At 33.8% G+C, this 17,086-nt stretch overlaps 1 protein-coding gene across 1 annotated transcript; it reads left to right on the forward strand.

The window, feature by feature from the left end:
• The first annotated feature begins 8,736 nt into the window (after positions 1–8,736).
• On the forward strand, positions 8,737–13,917 carry LOC131604007 (histidine kinase 4). The gene is made up of 12 exons (XM_058876494.1): positions 8,737–9,153; positions 9,737–10,165; positions 10,259–10,492; positions 10,578–10,747; positions 10,838–11,056; positions 11,150–11,336; positions 11,409–11,460; positions 11,546–11,775; positions 11,905–12,003; positions 12,088–12,806; positions 12,944–13,447; positions 13,539–13,917. Exons 2-12 carry the CDS (start codon positions 9,812–9,814, stop codon positions 13,804–13,806), a joined length of 3,036 nt encoding a protein of 1,011 aa, XP_058732477.1. The 5' UTR covers positions 8,737–9,153; positions 9,737–9,811; the 3' UTR covers positions 13,807–13,917.
• The last annotated feature ends 3,169 nt before the right edge of the window (positions 13,918–17,086 follow it).

A 17,086-nucleotide genomic window follows, 5' to 3' on the forward strand; every position in this document is an offset into this window, starting at 1 on the left:
TCAGCTGCTGTAGGTGCTGGTACAGCGGCATCAGACAACTCCGGATCAGAGATTTCAAAAAACTGCTGCTGCTGATTTTCTGCTGCTGTTTCTGCACTTTTGATTTCATCAAAAATCACGTCCCGGCTTATCACGATCTTCCGATTCTTCTCATCAAACAGCTTGTAACCACCAGTAGAGTGATATCAACAAATATCAATTTCTCACCTTTATCATCCAACTTCTTTCTAAGTTGATTTGGTACATGACGATATGCAATCGATCCAAAAACACGCAAATGAACCACACTCGGTTTGAAACCACTCCAAACCTCTTCCGGTGTGATTTTCTCCAGCTTCTTAGTAGGACACCTATTCAACAAGTAGGTGGTTGTAGATACGGCCTCACCCCACAATTCTTTAGGTAACTTCTTCCCACAAAGCATGCTACGCACCATGTTCATTATTGTACGATTTTTCCTCTCGGCAGCCCCGTTTTGTTGAGGCGTATATGGAGGCACCACCTCACGCACAATACCCTCAAGATCACAAAACTTCCCAAATTCACTAGAGGTATATTCACCTCCACCATCCGTTTTGAGAATTTTGAGCTTCCGGCCGCTTTGACGCTCCACCATGGATTTGAAACTCTTGAACACTCCAAATACCTCATCCTTTCTCTTGATAAGATAAGTCCAAAGCTTCCTACTAAAATCGTCAATAAACGTAACAAAATATCGATTGCCGCCATATGTCTCTACTTGCATTGGTCCACAAACATCGGAATACACCACCTCAAGTAAGTCTTTGGCTCTCCGACCTGCATCCTTGCTAAACACCTTCTTGTGTTGCTTAGATGTGACACATTCCTCACACAATTCTGTCGGGACACTAATATGTGGCAGCCCCGTTACCATTCCACTTTGTTGCAACATCTTAAGATCCCTAAAATTAAGGTGACCAAGACGGTAATGCCATAGCCACTCCTCTCTACTTTCCGCGGTAGCTAAACAACGATGCTCCATAACCTTTAACTCAACCTTAAAAGTTCTGTTGGCAGCCATCGGTGCTTTTAGAATCAACACACCATTTGAATCTAAAACGCGTAACATCTTATTCTCCAATCGAATTAAGTACCCTCTTTCAAGCAATTGGCCAATGCTTAAAAGATTTCACTTAATTCCCGGTATGTACAAGACATCTTTGATCCTCGATTGTCCTCCATTCTTCCTTCCGATCAAAACATCTCCTACCCCTTCGGCGCTTAAAGTAGTGTCGTCGGCAAACTTGACTTTACTCTTTGTCGCTTGATTGATTTGCATAAACCAATCCTTTCGACCCGTCATATGTGTTGAACAACCGGAATCCAAGTACCATTCATTTTTACTTTGGACTCCCTCACGCACGGTAACTAATGCATTTCGATCCGAACACATTTTTTCGCCACTTTCCAAAACAGTACAGCTGCTGTCCCACACACTATCATCACAGTAGCTGCTGCCCGGAACATCAACAATGCCATAATTCTCTTCCGTAATCATCACAAGAAGGGTATCTTCATCATCTACCTCTTCCCTAGCAACCTTCGCCTCATCCGCATCCTTTTCCTTGCGTTTTGAGCGACATTCTTTCGCAAAATGCCCAAGCTTTTGACAATTATAACACTTCACAGAACTTTTGTCAAACGGTTTGTGGGCGCTTTGATTACCATCTTTGGAGCTTCCTTCACCCTTTGAATTTTGTGGATCTTTTCCACCAAAATTCTTCTTATTTTTAGAAGTCCACTTCCCTTTCGATCTCTTATTCTTCACATGTAGACGCGCTTGCAAAGCGATCTCCGCTTTGGCTTTGTCGGCACTTCTCTCATCCATCCTTTGTTCATGCGCCTCTAACGAACTTTGCAACTCATCTTTGCTCAAAGTTGTTAGATCTTTTGACTCCTCAATAGCCACAACAATGTTATCGAAACGTGATGTTAACGAACGCAACACTTTCGATACAACATTCTGCTCAAGGATCGTTTTGCCACATGACTTGATTTGGTTGACTAACCGGGTAATGCGCGTGATATAATCGTTGATCGTTTCTTTGTCCTCCATTTGCGTTAACTCGAATTGACGTTTGTAAGTTTGTAACCTTACCACCTTCGCTTTGACGACACCGGCATATGCTTTCTCCAAGATTTTCCATGCTTGCTTCGCGGATTCACAATCACCAACCTTCTCGAAATTGTCGTTATCAACACAAGAGTGAATCAAGAATAGGGCTTTGTAATCCTTCTTCTTTTCTTCCTTGTGTGTAGCCCTACTAGCATCGTTGGCATCTGCCCCTAACGGTGTAACTCCATTGATGACGATCTCAAGAACCTCTTGGTAACCAAACAGAACCTTCATTTGTTTCGCCCATTTGTCGTAGTTCTTCGAATCAAGAATTGGGAGATTGGTGGGAATTCGATCATTGGAAACGGTAGCCATTGTTGGTGTTGCAGCGGATTGGGATCAATAACCAGTGCTCTTGATGCCAAATGTTAGAACAAGCACAAAACCTTGTATGTGAATCAATGGAGGTGATGGATAATTTTGGTGAAATTGTAGGATTGGGGAAGATCAAGTTTAGAGAGAATAGAGATTAATTGAGAGGGTAAAAAATCATATGGCATTAATTCATTCAACATGTTACAAAATGTATATATAGTGCCTACTAACACTAAACAAAGTAACAAACAAGAGCTAAACAAAAACAGCCTAAAAACAGAAATATTTTTCCTGGTTTTTCCTGCAGCATTCTGGCAGCTTTTCCAAAATAGCTTCTCAAATAAGCTATTCTCCAAAAACACTTCAAAACCAATTACACTGCATTTGACTTATTCTAATCATTCAACATATTTAACATATATCTAATATATATGAAAATATAGGTCGACCTATAAGACTTCATAGGCTTTTTTAATAGCCTAAGCCTGATCTATTAAATAAAATAGACTTTTAAAAAAGCCTAAATCTGACCTCTTTATTAAATAGGTCTAGCCTGACCTAAGTTTATGTAGGCTGGGCCGTAGGCCCTTGTAGGCCGGCCTGGCCTATTCCTACCCCTAGGCTCAATCTTTGATAATAATTTTTTATGTTTTTATATATAGTGTAAATAAGTTAGTAATACTTATTATAGATTAATAATTTAAAAGAAAATGTTGGGAAGTAATAAAGAAAAGCAAATTAATATTTTTTTTTGACAAGACAAATTAATATTATTAGATCCACATGCTAGACATGTTTTGCACAATATAAATTTATGTTAACAATAAATAGTCTAACCTTCAATGATGAGAGAGAGAGAAAGAGAGAATCGTTAATTATAATTGAACATGTGCATTCAACAAAAAAGAACTTGGTGCATTTGCTTTAGTTAATAAAACAAGTTTGATCCAAATTTATTGATGAGTTAAGTGTAGCATATCTCTCATTAATATTTTATTTTCACTTTTATTTTTTGTGTCTTGTTCATCATCATGTGAATATAGAATATCTCAACTATATGGATGCAATATCAAAGCTAGCAGCTATTGTTTACAAATCAACGTCAATGTCACTATTTTCTTCTTCTTCAAACCTTGGTTTGCATTGATTAAAGATATTTGTTTGAAGAAATCAAATTTATGGTACACCTAAATAAATAATTTTAATTATTTTTATCGTGAAAAAGTTGTCTGATTTATTTATATTTTGAGAAAAGGGGTGATGCACTGACCGTGTAAAATATTTTTACACTGTCAACTAATCACCACCCATGTATCCAATTAAACCAATTTTTTATTTTAAAAAAACTTAATGATATGGCTAATTGATAACTTTCTATTGGATGACAGTGTAAAATTATTTTACACTGTCGGTGCACTACCTTTTAACTCTTATATTTTTAATACATCAAATGAAAAATATCTAATTTTTTAAGTATTTTCCAAGTAAAAAAAAAATACATTAAAGGAAAAATATCTAATTTTTATAAATTTTATCTAGTTCACTAAATTTTAATTTTTGTGTAATTTAATTCAAAATTAATTAATTTATTAAATCTTACTCATTTTTAGAATTCAATTTAAAAATGATTAAAAAAATTAATACTAATGATTTTGTTTTGCAAACAATTATAGTTAATGTCACCCCTTAATCAAATCTATTATAAGTCAAAAATATAGGCTCTATTTACTATCTTTGCAAATTCATGTGAACATTCACTTAAATTTGACTACTTTTTCGGATTTATCTTATTTAACTTTTTAGCTTAATAAATTGATTTTTTCAGTTACACTAATTTTAATATTGAAAAAACTCTAATAGCCTTCTTAGATTTGTCTATTTGTTTTTTTGCTATTTCAATTTTTATTTAAATTTAAAATTTAAAACTTTAAAATTTAAGTATTTAATTTTGAATTGATATCTTTATCAGTAAAGATTAATATGAATTTACTAATTCAAAATAACAATTTAATTATCATTAATATATGATTAAATTACACTTTTGGTTCTTCCACTATTTTAAATTCAAATAATTTTGATCACTCTTTCACTTTTTTTATGAAAATTTATAAGAAATTTATTTTTTAACTTATATTTTTATCTAAAATTTTTTATAATAGATTTATATTCGATAATTTATCTTGTTTTACAAGATATTTATTATTTAAAAATAAATATAATATTAATTTTTAAGTGTAAAAATATGAGAAAGTAACCAAAACTCTTTAATTTAAAATAAGAAATCAATTCCATGAATAGATAACCAAAATTATAATTAAGTCTTAATATAATATGTGATTAGTAGACACTTATTTTAAAAGTTGAAGGTGCTAATAAAATAAAATACAAAAAAAATCATATATTTTTTTAAAAGTACCAATTAAAAAAAGGTTAAACTTAACATATAATATAATAAGAGTAATCTTTTCCCATTTAAAGTACTTTTATATTTTTTAAAAAATAACTTATTTTATAAAAACAAATAATGAATATATACGACTTCATGTCAAACCATAAGTTACATGAATAAAAGTCAAATGAAGAAAAATAGATAAAAGAAATTTAAGTAAAAAGGGAGATATGAAAAAAAGGAGAATCAATTGAAAATTATTTCCTAATAAAACTTGTGAGGAAAAAATATAAATCAAATCAACATTGTTTAGGTGAAACTTAAACAAATGTGTGTTGTCTAATGTAGGATGGACCACACCAAAATCAATCAATAAAGCCAAATAAGCTTATTGACTTCTTATTTGACATCAACCTGATACCCTACACCTTCATATCATGCATCCTTTGAAAGAATAATCAATATGATGCTTACTCAACTCAAATTGTATTATAACTAGATGTCTATAATGTATGGATGTGGTAATTGCCGATCCATTATATAACCTTTCTTTAATGAAATGCCAGCTAATCTCAACATGTTTTGTCATATCATGCTCAACAATATTATGTGTAATACCGATAAATAATTAATTGTCACAAAATAACTTCATAATACTCTCACACCGTATCTTTAAATTTTATAACACTTATTTCATCTATAGTAGTTGAAAAATTTCTAGTATCATAGCCGCAAATTGTGCTTCCACGATTGATTGAATAGTTACACTTTGATTTTTACTTCTCTAAGAAGTAAGATTCTCACACAAGAAGATACAATATACAATATACAGAAGTAGATCTTCCATTCATCATTAAACTTGCATAATCAACACAAGCGTAAACTTCCATAATTAGACTTCCACTTCTTTTAAACAATAGTCATGTCCCTATAGGAGTTTTGAGATACTGTTGAACGTTGTCTATAACATGCATATGTATCACCTTAAATAGTGCATGAATTGGCTCTCCAAATTGATTGTATATGCTAAGTCTGACCTAGTGTGTGCCAAATAAATTAACTTTTCTAATAACCTCTGATATTGATTCTTGTCAGTTTTTACATTTTCCATATAAAAACTCATGTTATGCTTTTGATCAATGAGAATATTTATATATTTGCACCCATGTTTTCCCGTTTCTTGCAAAAGATTAAGAATATATTTCTCTAAATCTAAAAATGCTTTTCTTTGAGTATGTTACCTCAATCCCTAATAAATATTTAAGTTTTTCAAGGTCTTTGATCTCAAACTCTACTGATAATTTATTTTTAAATAGCTGTCTCTCGGTCAAATTATCTTCCAAAATAATAATATTGTCAACACAAACAAAAATTACAATTCATTTTTCTTTTAGTGTATGTTGGAAAAATAAAGTGTGACCTCTTTGACTTTTCTTATGGTTCAAGCACATTATTTCCTCTGTGAATCTTTCCAAACATACTCGAAAAAATTGTTTTAGTTGATATAATGCATTCTTCTTTTGCACACCTTGTGGACTTCACTCGCAAAACTAAAACTTAGTGGAATCTCCATATACACCTCCTCATCTGAATTCTCATTCAAAAACATAATTTTAATATTAAATTGTTGCAATTCTTACCATTGCAATCAATTCCTTGTGTATTAGTATGATATTTTTCCAAGAATCTTAGCTTATAACAATAAAGGTGTCATTTGATTTGTGTTTTACAATATATATCCATCTGTATCAAACTTCTTTTTTGCCTCACTGTCTTTCAACAATTTTCCATGTACCATTTTTCTCAAGTGCTTTTATTTTCTCACTCATAACTTAAAATCAATTTTTACTTTTCAATGATTCTTCAATAAATGATGAGATCCTTGCATTATCAAGAGTCGTGATAAAACTCTAATAATGTGTGAAAAATATTGAAAGGAGACATATTGAGAAATATGATATTTATATAGGAAGTACAATATCTTTTATTGAGGAAATGGATGAATAATTTAGATCAATATCACAAGTATAAAAAATATGACAATTACCAATAGATGGATTATTTTCAGTACTTACCTCCAGTTCATGCGATTGATGTTATTTTCATAGCATATCAAACTTATTTTTTATCTGATACATTATAATTGATGTTGTGATTCCTATAAAACATAAGACAATGGAGGAATCAAAATAGGACTATAAGTAGACTTACGGATATGGTGGGTGTACTCAAAACGTGAAATATGAACAAATTCACTCAAAATAGGTGACAAGTCAGGCTCAAAAGTAAACTCAGTACTAGGAGTAGTCTCAAGATTGCGACTATGAGTATATTCACTATAAATAGGTATTAGGACACGTGTTTCAGCGAATCTATGAACAAGGATAAAAAACTAAAACTTAAAGTCGTGTTCATTCATGTTCATCCCTTAAGAACAATCAGCAATAGAAGAAATAAATCATTTCGCACCAGAAATGTTAGAAACATGAACTAGTCCCTAAACATCAGAATAAATAAGATCAAATAATTTAATATTTTTAGTAAAACTCGAATGACTTGTATGATTATTTTTATAAAATTTACAATTGTCACATTAAAAAGACTCGACAAATTACTTTGAAAACAATAATAGAAACATACACTTCAATATTGGAAAAAGAGGATGACCATGATGTTTGTGTTGAAGCCATATTTAAGAGGCAGAAGAAAATTTCGACTAAGACTGAAGTGAACAAGACAAAATCTTTTAACTAACGTGTGCATCATAAAGATGATATAACCTTCCATGAAGAACAATATCTCCATAGCTATCAACCAATGACACTAGTATCAAGGATACAAAACTCCTAGAGCAAATGATGATAACATTAATGACATAAATAATAATATATATTTTTAATCATATTGGTTGATACCTGCAAAAATGTATTTTGTGAGAACAAGAAAAATGTCAAAAATTAAAACAAAGAGATTATAATGATACAAAAAATTGAATAAACAAAATCGGCGCGGAAACAATATTATTTAGATGAAGGTGTCACAAAATAAAAAATACCTTTGAAATGAACAAACAGAATAAACCAGAAGTTATGAGAATTAGAATTTAAGTGAAAACAAGATCGTAAAGATCAAAGCTTATTATATAAAAAATATTTTAATATATTTCAAAATTATAATTATAATATTAAAATTAATTTGTTTAAATAAAAATAAAAATAAATCTAATAAACATCATTAATGAATTTCATACCAACACTTTAATATCTAAAGTGCTAAAGGAAATGACACTCACATATAATAGTACAAGTAACTATCACACGAACAATTATGGCAAAATTAACACTATGAAACCTTTTTTTTAACTAATAACAAATTTTAGTCTTGAAAACTCCATTTTGTTTTCTTATTTAAAGACTAACTTGATAACAATTACTACTCTTAAAAAATCAAATTGCTAGTCTATTATTTCTTTTGCTAAAGATGTAATGACTCTTTTAAGAAAAAAGTGTATTATCTTCAAATGTTGAATACACTTTTGTCAAAATAAATCTTTAACACAACTAAATTATCACTACTAATAATTTGGAAGAGGACTTTCTATTTTAATAATGTTTTTCAAAAGGTAAAGTTAAACTAAAAAAATAACTAAATTAACTGTTTACCAACAATGAGCTAATACTATAATTAAAGTCACAACATTAATTTAATACAAAACACCAAAGTTAATTAATACCCCAAATACAAATTGATTAACTATTAAGGTTATTTAAGTCATTCCAAATACAAAAAGAAAGGGTATTTTTGACATTTCTCATCGGAATAAGATCCTAGCATTGTCGCAGGTCACTGTCGTTCAGATTTGTGATTGCTATTTTTCTCTCTCTCCTCTGTTCTAAAAATTGTTCAACGTTCAAAGAAAAAGAACCAAGTGAGTGAGAACTGAGAAAGACCCAAATGAGAAAAATAAAGTTTTCATCTCTAGAATGTGAAAAAGTTTGAATCTTGAGATTCATTTTCCAAAGATAGTAACTATAGCTCAACTGGGTCGGTTCATTTTTCTCCATTGAAGCTTCTTCAAGAAAAAAGATACTATCTTGAGGAAGAAAGAAACAGTGTTGAGGTGAAAGAAGGACTTGACTAGTGTATGTGAAGTTGAAGGGAGACAACAACATCGTATCAGAAAAAAAACTATTTTTTTTATATATTTAGTATTGTGCTAAAAGTAAAGTAACTAGAGAAAGAGAGAGAGAAGGGAGTAGATCAAGAAGAACCAACGAATTTGGTTTTCAACTGTGTTCTCTTTCCTATAGAGGTAAACATTGTTACTCTAACAACTTTGTTTCTGTGTCTTTTTGTCATTGGGTTGTGTGTGACTGTGCGTGCTTAGCTGTGTTTTTTTTTTTTGTGTGTGGTTTTTTGTTTTGGGTCAATGTTTGGTTTTTTGATTAAAATAAGGATGTATGAACGTGGTCTTGTTTTGTCTTAGAGCAAAGACTGGTTTCACGCTTACTGAGCATGATAATTGATTATAGAACTCTATACAATTTTTAATTCCTTAAAATACACAAATATTGGCTGTTGAGAGAATGGAGAAGGTGCTTCTTTGGAATTTGAGCTGTTTTTCCATCTTTTGAGACCCATGCTTGTCTCAATTTCCCTTGTTTTTAATTCTTAATCTATTCTCTCTCTTACTAGTACTTCTCTTGTTTAAGAGAGAGAGAGAGAGAGAGAAAGAATTTGCTTAATCATTCATCATGCTTGGTTTTGCTTTTTTGATTTGATTCTTGTTTGGTTTGAATCACACAAAACAATGCTGAAATGATGCTGTACTTGGTTTTTTGTTCTCTCAACTTTTTCTATCAACCATAAGATTAAAAGTGTCTGTGATTTTTCAGAACTTTTTCTTTATATGATGAAGAAGAAGAGTTCGGAGAAATAGGTTGAAAGAAAGAGATTTTGTTGTGTTGGTGATGGGTGTTCGGTTGAAGATGCAGAATCATCATCATCATCATCTCCATCCTTTGGCTTCGAAGTTACACGAACAAGCGGGGAACAAACGGTTCACATTCATTCAAGCGCATAGAGGCTGGCTTTGGAGGTTTTTGTTGCTATGGATTCTTCTGATGGCGATATTTAGTTATGTTATCTATAGCATTATGGATGTGCATTCTAAAGTTAGAAGGAAAGAGGTTTTGGGTAGTCTTTGTGATCAAAGGGCTAGAATGTTGCAAGATCAGTTTAGTGTTAGTGTTAACCATGTTCATGCTCTTGCGATTCTTGTTTCAACTTTTCATTATTACACAAACCCTTCCGCTATAGACCAGGTTTGTGCTTTGAAAGTTTCGAGCTTTATGTGTTTTTCTTGGCTCAATCTTTGGTGTGTTTTTGAGGTTTTGTTTGTATTGTTTCTCTTTTAGAAAACCTTTGCGGAATATACGGCTAGGACTGCGTTTGAAAGGCCGTTACTTAGTGGAGTGGCTTATGCGCAGAGAGTGGTTAATTCAGAAAGGGAGCAATTTGAGAAGCAACATGGAGTTGTTATTAAGACAATGGAAAGAGAGGCTTCGCAGGTTAAGGATGAGTATGCACCCGTCATATTTGCTCAAGAAACTGTCTCTTATCTCGAGTCTATTGATATGATGTCTGGCGAGGTAAAAGAACAAAACTCGCAAACAATTTCTGTCTTTTTTCGTTTTTTATGTGTTGAGCTTTTATAAACCGTAATTTCTTGCTTAGGAGGACCGAGAGAACATCATGAGAGCGCGAGCTACTGGGAAAGCTGTTCTGACTAGTCCTTTTAGGTTGTTGGGTTCTCATCATCTTGGCGTGGTTTTAACATTTCCTGTTTACAAATCGAAGCTCCCTCCTAACCCAACAACCGAAGAGCTCATTAAAGCGACTGCAGGGTATTATCCTCGTTTCGCTTTTTTTTTGGCTTGTTAGTTTCTTTGTTTCAATCGAATGATGTGCTTAATGAGCTTTTTAATTGGAAGCAGATATGTCGGAGGATCCTTTGATGTCGAGTCCCTTGTGGAGAATTTACTCAGTCAACTTGCTGGTCACCAAGCAATTTTGGTGAATGTATACGATATCACGAACTCTACCGACCCTCTAATCATGTATGGCAATCAATACGAAGAAGGTGATGTTTCTCTTGTCCATGAAAGTAAACTTGATTTTGGAGATCCATACAGGAAACATCAAATGATATGTAGGTAGGTTCTTCTAACTTCTTTTGTACACATTTTATCGAACGTGTTTCGGCGTTTTATCAGCAGAATAATGCTTATGAGCATACTTTTGAACAGATATCACCAGAAGGCTCCGACAAATTGGTTAGCTGTTCTCACTGTAACCCTATTCTTTGTGATTCTTTTGTTAATCGGTTACATTTTATACGGTGCTGGAAATCGTATTGTCAAAGTAGAGGATGATTTCCATGAAATGGAGGAACTAAAAGTTCGAGCTGAAGCAGCTGATGTTGCCAAGTCACAGGTACTTTTCTTGACATGTTCAAACTTTCGCGCAACAATAACTAGAACTGAAATTTTTTGTTTTTGATGTCAGTTTCTAGCTACTGTCTCTCATGAAATTAGAACACCGATGAATGGCATTTTAGGTAACTTCAAGATTCTTTCTCTCTATGCCTTAAATGTAACATATGCGTTCATACCGATGTTATCGTTAACTCCTTATTATTGTAGGAATGCTTGGTCTGCTTCTACGCACCGAATTGAATTCTACCCAACGGGACTATGCTCAGACAGCTCAAGCATGTGGAAAGGCACTGATAGCATTAATAAATGAAGTGCTTGACCGAGCTAAAATTGAAGCTGGAAAATTAGAGCTAGAAGCGGTTCCATTTGACCTTCGTTCCATACTTGATGATGTCCTTTCTCTCTTTTCCGAAAAGTCTAGACACAAAGGTTTAGAGGTATGCATGCCTCGTTGCGAAACCTATTGTTAAGGCCAATACGAGTTACATCATAATTTCTTAATTTAGTTTCCTTTCTTTTTCGACGATCTAACTTAATTTTCCTTTGCTTCATTTCGTCTTTTGCAGCTGGCAGTGTTTGTTTCGGATAAAGTTCCAGATATTGTTATGGGAGATCCCGGGAGATTCAGACAAATAGTAACAAATCTTGTCGGAAATTCGGTTAAAGTAAAGCGAAATTTTCAGTTTATTTGCATTACTATTATGCATGTTGTGTTGATCGCGTTTCTGATTAACTTTGACACGTTGCAGTTCACTGAGCGAGGACATATATTCGTTAAGGTCCATTTAGCTGAAAACAGAAAGTCCGCAATGAATGGAAAATTCGAGACTTTTCAAAATGGAGGATCTGAAGGAGTTATGCATATATCCGGCGGTGGTTATAATCTCAAAACCTTGAGTGGATGTGAAGCAGCTGATGAACGCAACAACTGGGATAATTTTAAGCATCTAATTGCCGATGAAGAGTTTTTCTGTGACACATCGACTAAAAAAGTGGCTACTAATGAATCTTATGAGCAAGTAACTTTGATGGTGTGCGTCGAAGACACTGGAGTTGGAATCCCTTTCTCAGCACAAGATAGGATTTTCATGCCATTTGTGCAGGCGGATAGCTCAACTTCAAGAAACTACGGCGGTACCGGCATCGGCTTGAGTATCAGTAAATGCCTGGTTGAACTTATGGGCGGTGAAATAAACTTTATAAGCCGGCCGCAGGTTGGAAGCACTTTTTCATTTACCGCAGATTTTAAAATATTTAAGAAGAATTTAATACCCGACGTGAAGAAGGTTAATTATGAAGATCTACCCTCGAGTTTCGGAGGGCTTAAAGCCATTGTGGTCGATGCAAAACCTGTTAGAGCTGCCGTAACTAGATACCATTTGAAGAGACTTGGGATACAAGCTAAAGTCGCAAATGCCATCAATAAAGCCGTTTCTTTATGCGGGAAAAACGGTTCTTTGACTACAGGGTAAGCTTTCAATTTCGAGTAAATTTTCATGTTTGTCTTCTAAGATTTATCGACACATTCATTATATAGCGATGATTTATGCTATGTGGTTCAATACTCGAGTTCATTCACCGAGTTAAACTATTTGGTTGTTGCAGGTTATTCCAGCCTGATATTATTTTTGTCGAGAAAGATTCGTGGGTTTGTGGAGAGGACGGGAACTTCAGTGTAGGACAACTAGATTGGAAGCAGAACGGACATATATTTAAGATGCCTCAAATGATCCTTCTTGCGACGAATATTAGCAACGACGAATTCGATAGAGTGAAATCCGCAGGTTTTAGCGACACCGTGATCATGAAGCCGCTGAGAGCCAGTATGGTGGGAGCATGTCTTCAACAAGTTTTAGGGTCAGGCAAGAAGAGACAGCTAGGAAAAGAAATGCCCAACGGTTCAACTTCCGTTCGAAGCCTTCTTTACGGAAAGAAAATTTTGGTGGTTGATGACAATGGAGTGAACCGAAGAGTGGCTGCGGGCGCGTTGAAAAATTTCGGAGCAGACGTGAAGTGTGCAGATAGTGGCAAAGCTGCTCTTGAAATGCTTCAATTCCCTCATGATTTCGATGCTTGTTTCATGGATATTCAAATGCCCGAAATGGACGGGTACGTTCCTTCGTGTTTGCATCGATATAAGCTCTTTCGCAACTTATATTCATTGAAACTAGGCTTAATGACTATTAACATTGTTTTGTAGGTTTGAAGCGACGCGACGAATTCGGGGGATGGAGAGGACGGCAAACGAGAATACGAACACGAACGGTGAAGCATGTAGAGATGCGAAAAGTGAGTTCCACTTGCCGATATTGGCGATGACAGCGGATGTAATCCATGCAACATATGAGGAGTGTTTGAAATGTGGAATGGATGGATATGTTTCAAAACCATTTGAAGAAGAGAATCTTTATCAAGCAGTTGCAAAGTTTTTCAAAACAAAGCCTACTATTACAACAATAGATTCATAACAAAATGCAACTTAATTTTTAGCATGTTATTGTGTATAAATATTCTCCCAAGGGAAAAGGGGTGTAGAAAATTATGTAAATTCAATATTTTTCATATGCATCTCTCTATACTTCCCTATTAGATTTTTTTCTATAATTATTTTTGTAAAATTTGCTTTTTTTTTTTTGAGTTAAAAGGTAGTGCAATGACAGTGTAAAATAGTTTTACACTGTCATCCAATAGGGAATCATGAATGTGCCATGTCATTAAAGTTTTTTTTAAATAAAAAAATGTTTTAATTGGCATGGTGGTGATTGGTTGACAGTGTAAAAATATTTTACACTGTCAGTGCATGACCCCTTTTCTCTTTTTTTTTTTTAATGTATTTAGAAGAAAATGTGGCTTATATATAGTCAAGTATGTTGAAAAAGAGATAATTGGAAACGTGGTTTTGGATTGTGGTGGTCCTGTGGAGTACGGAAGTTGGTGATGTAAAAGGCACATGGTTATGGTTAAAGGTTAGGTTTGGTTTCAATCAAATCCAACACCAACTATGTTGTTTGTTTAGTGGCACTAGAAAAGACAAGAAAAGGGGACCTCTCCTCTTCCTCCAAACATGTGTCGTCTCCTGTTTCTTTTTATGGATACAAATGTGTTGTCTTTCATTTATTTACATAGGAGTATGTTATACTTTCAATCCTTCATGATTGTAATCCCTACTGTATTAAATTAATCTGATTGTTCAATGGACATCAACATCTACTATATAGCATATAATCCTCCATTTCATGACCGATGTGTAAAATTGATTGTCATGAGACTTTGGTTAGAGAAAGAGTTTACTTTCTCTGCCATAAATCGAAATTGATTGTCATGAGACTCTGGTTAGAGAAAGAGCTTACTATTGTCATGAGACTCTGGTTAGAGAAATAGCTTACTTTCTCTGCCATAAATGATGGAAAGATGAATTGAGAGAGTTTAAACTAGTAAAGTGCATTCAAATTCAATTGTAATTAATTCATCATACATGGTGGGCTGCACCATTTATTCAGTGGAAAATCCAACAGCATGAACAAAACCATAATAAAAGCTCATTCAAATCAAATCAAACTGTTTTGATTTTTTTTTAAAATTGATCTAAACTAAAAATTATTTATTTTGAATATTGATTTAGAATATTAAACCATGCTAAGCCATTAAATTTTTTTTTAAAACCGAACTGTTGAATTTTTTATTTTTTTAAAATATTTTATTATTTTTTACTTGTTTCTAGTTTTTTTTGTTAATAAACATTTTTTAATATATTATTTTACATAATTTTTAATTCACCCTAATTATTTATCTCTAGAAAGGGATAGGCCCGACCCTGTGCAGAAGCAACAGGTTCTACAGCACATGACCTCAAATTCTGGAGGGCCCTCAAATTTAAAAAAAATAAAAATTATATTAAAATTAATAATATTAAAATTAATAAATATTTTGTCCCAAAGATCAGACCTCAGCATTACATTTTTCGATTCAGTAATCATTTGATTGATCTTGAGGGATATGATTCTGTTGTTAGAGTGAGTTGGAATGAGCCTGCCAAAGGAAAGCCTATGAAAGTCCTTTGGTACAAATTACAAAGACTTAAATATGCTTCAAGAAAGCTGCACAAACCTGCTAATGACTTTAGAATGAATTTGACTAAGTGTATGTCTGCCTTACAAGATGCCCAAGCCACCCTGTTGTAGAATCAAATGAATAATCAGCACATTGAGAGGGTAAAGAGGCTCACTGAGGAGGTCATCCACTGGAACCTTATGGAGGAAAAAGTTCTGATGCAGAGGTCTAAAATTGATTTGTTAAAGATGAGACATGAGAATAGTGCTTTCTTCTATGCATATCTCAAAACCAAACATAAGAACAAGAGTATAACCATGCTTAAGAGATATGATGGTTCAACTGTTAGCAGACAAAAAGACATAGAGCTAGAAATTGTTGACTTCTATGGCAAACTTATGGGAACTGAGAGCACTAGCCTTGTCTAGATTGACATTGAAGCCATGAGGAAAGGGAAGCAGCTTGACTGGGAGCAGAGAGAATTTCTTCAGAGTAAAATCACTATACAGGAAATTGATAAAGCTTTAAGGGTATAGGTGATTTGAAGAGCCCAGGGATAGATGGCTTTGGAGCTAAGTTCTTCAAAGCTAGCTGGCATATAATTAAGGAAGATGTTGTGGCTGCCATTCATGAGTTCTTTGATAAGGGTGTGATGCTTAATCAATTCAACAAAAATGTGGTTACCTTAATCCCTAAAAGCCCTACTGCCAACAATATAGAAGAGTATAGGCCTATAGCAGGTTGTACTACTTTTTACAAGAAAATTGCAAGGATTTTAACTGATAGACTAGGGAAGATTTTACAGAGTGTAATCAATCACTGTCAGGCTGCTTTTGTCCCATGTCAAAACATCCACAATCACATTTTGCTAGCCTATGAACTTATCAAGGGGTATGGGAGGAAGCATGGAACTCCTAGGTGTATGATGCAGCTAAACCTACAAAAAGCTTATAACATGGTAAATTGGAAAGCCCTCCAAAATATCATGTTTGAAATGGGAATACCTTGTACTTTTATACAATGGATAATGGCTACTGTTACTTCAGTGTCTTATGTGTTCAATGTGAATGGTGTGATGACTGATACTATGCCTGCTTATAGAGGTATAAGGCAAGGGGGTCCCATTTCCCCATTGCTTTCTGTGATCATAATGGAGTACTTGAACAGGATGCTAGTCAAGATGCAATTGGATAAAAACTTCAATTTCCATGCAAAATGTGAGAAGTTGGGGCTATCCAACTTAACATTTGCTGATGATATTCTCTTGTTCTGCAGGGGTGATTTAATGTCTGTTGATATGCTGCTTGCTACCGTGAAGTTTTTCTCCTCATCAATAGGCCTGATCATGAGTCCTCAAAAATGCAGATTCTTTTGTGGGGGAGTGGATGATAACATAAAAGCAGCCATAAAGGAGAAATATGGATTTGAGGAGGGTTCATTGCTAGTCAGATATCTTGGTGTACCAATGGCTAGTAAAAGACTTAATATTGCTCATTATCTCCCTCTCATTGAAGATAGTTGGAAGAGTTAGACACTGGACCTCGAAACTTCTTAGTTATGCAAGCAGGATTCAACTTATTCAGAGCATTGCTTGTTCTATCACCCAGTACTGGCTCCAATGTTTTCCTTTGCCAAAGTCTGTTCTAACCAAGATTGACTCTATTTGCAGATCTTTCCTTTGGACAGGTAAACATGGTA

This window comes from Vicia villosa, linkage group LG5 (assembly GCF_029867415.1).
Source record: "Vicia villosa cultivar HV-30 ecotype Madison, WI linkage group LG5, Vvil1.0, whole genome shotgun sequence".
NCBI lineage: Eukaryota > Viridiplantae > Streptophyta > Magnoliopsida > Fabales > Fabaceae > Vicia > Vicia villosa.